The sequence below is a fragment of the Odontomachus brunneus genome, unplaced genomic scaffold (assembly GCF_010583005.1).
Source record: "Odontomachus brunneus isolate Ranch 3 - 2012 unplaced genomic scaffold, Obru_v1 Obru_scaffold_225, whole genome shotgun sequence".
Taxonomy (NCBI): Eukaryota; Metazoa; Arthropoda; class Insecta; order Hymenoptera; family Formicidae; genus Odontomachus; species Odontomachus brunneus.
In genome coordinates this window covers 317,376-323,110 of record NW_022639675.1, presented here as the reverse complement: position 1 = coordinate 323,110, position 5,735 = coordinate 317,376, and the positions used below count along the sequence as shown (strand labels likewise).

General features: G+C 42.9%; 1 protein-coding gene across 12 annotated transcripts in view; it reads right to left on the bottom strand.

Moving 5' to 3' along the window:
• LOC116852446 (cyclic GMP-AMP synthase-like) overlaps positions 1-5,735 on the bottom strand; it is a 149,122-nt gene that overhangs the window by 32,497 nt on the left and 110,890 nt on the right. For all 12 annotated transcript variants that reach the window (XM_032832839.1, XM_032832841.1, XM_032832840.1 and 9 more), the window contains 2 exons: positions 1,261-1,290; positions 1,098-1,196 (listed from right to left, as the gene is read on the bottom strand). In XM_032832839.1, the coding sequence (XP_032688730.1) occupies positions 1,098-1,196; positions 1,261-1,290 (129 nt within the window). The remainder of the gene's footprint in view (positions 1-1,097; positions 1,197-1,260; positions 1,291-5,735) is intronic.

The window sequence follows — 5,735 nt, the reverse complement described above, 5'->3', positions numbered from 1 at the left end:
CCAAAAAACCAAAAAAAATAAAATAAAATGGGATCCACGCGGCCACGTCCCCGTCGTGATCCTGGGTAATGCTAAGGGCCACGATCCTGGTTTCTTACTCTTATTAAGGGTAGGTTTTCCCTCACCCCCTTATAGAATTGAAGGGTTGATCAGTCTAATTTGTTAATATTAATTAATTTGACGATAAATGAAACTGTTTACCATTATTTCGGGATAAATTTAAATGTTACGTAAGAAATTCGATAAAAGGGTGGTCACCCTTAAATCCTCAAACAGTCTCACTTTTGTTTTGGATGCGAGTGTAACATATATTTTTTTCAAAATTTTTGAATAAAATTTGCAATTATCTGGGCATTTTTTTTAATTTTTGTTTCAAATACAGGGGGTGGTTTACCCCTTAAAAATGATCGAACCGAGTCGAAAATTTTTCATTTTTCATATCTCTTGATGATGCAACTATTTTATTTGGTTCCGAAAATACTAAATCCATACATACAAAACAATTAAATCGATACCCATAAATCCAAAGGGGTGTAAATATGGTTTTCCGCCGATAAAAAAAAATACGTATGTCTTATTTTTACGTCTACTACAACATATTCAAAAATTATCAAAATCGGTGATTTACATTTGGGTAGTGTTACTTGTCAACTGAGTCTAATGTTTTTCATCTCATACGGCATTAAAAGTGGACATCTACAGATACAAGCACACCCGACCAAAGTTTCTCATCTTTCTTTCGTATGGATGCAATAAAATTAAATCCGAAGAAATCTTTTTGAGTTGAAGTAATTCTATATGAATACTCTAAGAAGTTCTGAGGAACTCCAATCATGGTGCATGTAATTTCCTAAATCATTCTTATAGTATTCTTCCATGAATTCCTAAAAAAGTACAATTCAGGAAAGAAGAAAAATTTAGAAACACTTAAAGAATTCATCGTGCTATCTGGATATAGGTACATATATACCTATACAAAAAAACCCTCAATTTTGAGTGTAAACACCCAAAAACTGGAGATAAACACCTAAATTTGAGTGTTAATACCCAAAATTGAAGGTTTTTTCGTATCTTTTTCGTAAAGGTATTTCACTTACCAGCTTTTGGTTCTAACTGCGTTTCAGATTCTAGATTTAGTTTCATAGATTTAGATTTTATTTTATTATTCTTCAAGCGTTCGTTTTCTTCTAAATTCACTGCAACAAAAATCCAGGTAAAATTTAAAATGTTAACATACAGATTCTGATTTTAGTTTATTACCCTTCAAATGTGCGTTTTCTTCTGAATTCACTGCAACAAAAATTCAGGTAAATTTTAAAATGTTAACATACAGATTAATAAAAAATAATCTTTGCTTTTTAATCTTTTAACGCCAAAATGTACACGCTCTATACATTATTTTCTGAATAAGAAATAGGGGTCGAAAAAATTACGCAAATGTCATCTCTAATGCTTTTTGGGTCGTTTTTTTCAGATGCCGCAAAGCAAATCATTCAAAAATGCAATACAAAAAATACAACTTTTTTACATACTTTTTTTCGAAAAATTTGAAAATTTTTCATTTTTCTTTCATTGAATTAATTTCGATTGAAACTTCTCAAGACAGGCTCTGGAAAGTGAAAATATCACGGCAAGGATATATAAGCCTTTAGAAGAAATATATTTTTTTTTAATTCAAGATGGTGGGCCAAAAATGGCGGCCAAAACGTGAAAATTTTTTCCGCATCATAATTACGTCATTAAATTTATTCAAAGGAATATTTATATTGACACAAATGCACATAAGTATTAAATGATATATTGATGAACCATATGCGATTCATAAAATTGTATAAATTAAAAATGGCGACTTGCTCAGACCCGCTATGTCGCTCTTGATTCAAATCTGAGATTTTTTCCTTGTTTTTCGTTCAAAACATGTTACTGTCACATGCGCATGCCATTTTAGCACACACACACAAACGCACACACACTCATACACTCACACACTCATACACTATATCATATTGGTATGGGAATTTTTTCAACCGCTATTTCCGGGGTTCAAAAGGCTGGTAAGGTTGCGGTGGTGCGTGTCTTGCTGGAAGATACGTATTTATAAAGAGCGGTGAAATGCCACGCTGCAAAACATCAAGTAAATCAGCAGTCCAAACATCTAGCGTCCGTTGTCGCGAACCCTGAGCAATGTTACCTTTGGTCATAGCAGACAGATGTAAGGCGAAAGGCGAAACTCTGGCGCCTAAAAGCGAAAGCAATCCAGCTAAGGGAGTCAACCCTAACAGAAAACATCGGTCCACCAGAATAGCTGATGAAATGTGGGTGTAATCAATGAACAAAACAAAAGGATTTATTATCTCAGGTAGTATTCCAGACAACATGCTGGGCAATCCACCCTCAAATAAAGCTGGTCCTACGGATTCTGGGAAGGACCATTTATTGCAGGAGCTAATCACATCGGCGTATGAATATAAATCTCAAACGCAAAATGAAGCGATTTTGTGGAACGCATAGAAACAAGCAGAAGACAAAATCAAACAGTTGGAAGCAATAATTGAATCATTGCCACGAGACAAACAAGTTAAACAAATAGAATACGAAACAGATGAGAAAGAGTTGGAGAGAGAAACGGAAGGAAGGGAATGGAGTGTAGTGAGAAGAAGAAAAAAACGAAAAGCTAACATGTCACCGGAGGTATCTCCTGAACAATTGGAACAACAAAAACAACAAGCACAAATAACACAAGTGAAGGACAAGAGTAGCTATAATGAAAGCAAATATGCCTCCGCCAATATTTATTAGTGAAGTCAAATATTTTAACATACTTAAAGAAGCGATACTGCAAAAAACTAAAGATGGTACTAGCTTCAAAATGCTTGCAAATGGTGAAGTTAAAATCAACACAGATAAAAGCGACAATTACTGAACTATAATGAATTTATTAAAAACAATAAAGACACAAAAGAAACACGATTTAAACGGCATGGATTATCACACATACCAGTGTGAGCAATCAAAACTATATAAAATAGTAATAAAAGGAGTACATCCAACAACGAATACATCGAATATCGAAAAAGAACTAACAAGATTAGGACATGAAGTCATTAGAATAACAAATGTCATCAAAAAGAAAAACAAAAGAAAGCTAACAAGGGTTCCCGTTGTTTTAGATGATTTAATTACAAATACAACCAATAAAGAAGTATATGACAAAAATATATTTCATTGCAAGATAAAAATCAAACCGCCTAGAATAAAAAAGACTGTGACGTGGTGGTTTCGCCGTCACCAAATTAGTACCTGGGAAATTGGGAGACGAGGAGAGCTGTGCTCGCGCCCCCTTCTCCCGCGGGAAAGGCGGTGGCGAAGACTTTGGTCTCGCACGCCTTTGCATGCGAGATGGCGCGTTTTATAATTTTTGTTCTATTTGTGGGTTCGGCGTACGACGAGTGCGACAGGGTATCGCTATCGACATGGAGCGATGGCGGGCCTGGAGTGAGCGACGAGCCAAACGAGGCAGGATCCTCCTCTCGCTAACATAAGCGAAGGGGGCCCCGACTAACTTGCTGCGGGTCGCAAGGAAGGGCTGGACATTAAGGACCAGATCCCGGGGGATGCCCTGGGGCACCAAGGACTTCCGGCAGCTACCTGTGCGACCACGCAAGTCAAGGATGCCGTCGGGCACAGGATCCCGTCGTCAAGAAATAGAGAATTCGGCGGTGTCGCGCGGGCTCTGTAAGGCGCCCGCGCTAGAGCCGTACACTTCCGCAGGACCAATAGGACCTAGCGGCGATCGGCGGCTAAGACCGCGAGCCGAAGGAGTCTCGCGATCGCGGAAAATTCGTCACTGTGCGGATAGCGAGCGACGCGAGCTCTTCGGCGAACCCCGCGATTCCTGTGCGAACGAACGAACGAGAGAACGAGCGAGCGAACGAACGAGCGAGCGACCAAGCGGCGACCCAGCTCGGCGAGGAGGCGACCGAGAGCGAGGACGAGAACGGGAGCAAGCTCAGTGAGGGGAAAATTTGGTGAACCGTCCTCCCCCTGTCGTTCAGCACCCGGGTACCTAAAGACCGGGATGGTTGCTGTCACTCCCCGACGACAATCGGAAGGATTCTTCGCCGCCCTTGACGAACCGTACGCGCCCGCGACTGCGGGCTAAGACTCGAGGGCCCACGAGAGAGTAGCCGTCCTTCCCGCGTTGCCTGCTGCCATTTCACCGCGTTCGCCACCGCACAGGACGGCGAGCGACTGCGCGATTATTGTAATTACTCGCGATCATTATTTGGGAGTGCGGGTCTCCGAGAGCGACGGAAGATACGCGGTTCGCGACACGATGACTAGGGCCGGGATATACCCGGCTGGCGCCCAACTCCGTAATTAAGATACGACGACCGAATTTCGCGAACCTCACGCCGCCCGAACTCCGCGAGGTAGACGGATCCTCGACCACGGATCCGGCTGCCGCACCGCCTCGCTGCTACGCGACTCGGAGACCCGCCTTATTCTTTCGTTGTTTCTTTTTTTTGTTGTTAAATACAGCGTTACTGTTAAACGGCATGTGTGGTTATTGATGATTCCTCCGATTCTGGCGCTTGTTCCTCCCATGTCGCACGAAGGAAGGTCGCGTGTCGACACCCGAACCCCGCCGCTCTACCGAGTCAGATATCTTTTTTTGTGAGAGCTGCCGGCAAGCTCGGCCGTCGCCGCAACGGCGGAGACGAAGTTTGTCCGTATTCTCGCGTATAGCTAACGAATCGCGGTCACAAGACATACCACAATGTAAAAGATATCAAAGTTTTGGACACACACAAAACTATTGCCAAAGACAGGCAAGGTGTGTTAAATGTGGTGGAAATCATCATTCTATGGAGTGAAAAGTAAAAAGCCAAAAGAAGAAGCATGCAGGTGTGCCAACTGCGGGGAAGCCCATACGGCAAATTGGAGAGATTGTGCTGTCTATAAGAGTAAAATGGCATCACTGCAAATGACAAGAGCAACGGTAGTACAAAGAGTCTAACAAAAAACTAAAACATTCGCTGAAGCAGAAGATGTTACGCCATTTAAAACATATGTTGAAGTTACTAAGAGGAACTTAAAAAAATCACCAGTTAATCAGAATAAGCTATCAGGCGATTATAAGGAACCTACGAATTGTGACGTGACGATTTTTTGTTATCGTCCGTCACTCGGAAAGTCGTGAGGAAGCCGAAAGCGGGCTTCCCGGCTGCAGGTGGATGTCGCGTCCTAACGGTAAGGCGAATAGGACGCGAGCCTGCGTGGCCCGAATTTTGTGTATAAAATAAGAGTGCGGGTGACGAGAGGTCGGGTCAGGAAGAAGAGGACTTCAGGGAGGATCTGCTGCCGCCGAGGGAGAGAGCAGTCAGGCTCAGGAGCATCGGACGGACCAAAAATCTCAGGTGAATCGCTTCCTTATTATTATTAGCAAGTAAGGACCGACAGTTGAATCCGTTTTAAGGAGGCATGTTTTAGCCGAATACCCCTGCTAACGAGGAGAACGGGGAGAGAGAGAGAGAGAGAGCTGCCGAGGTGGATCAGTCCTGAGCTGCCGCAAAGGAGCCGCCGGGACGGAGTCGACGGACACCGCGGACGAGCGGAGGACAGCTGCTGCCAGGGCGAGTCCGACAAGCACGTCTTCCGCGACCCGAAGCGTCCTCCGAGCCAGGCGAAGACGCCGCGAGGCTCGAGGACTGAAGAAACAACGGTTGCCGATA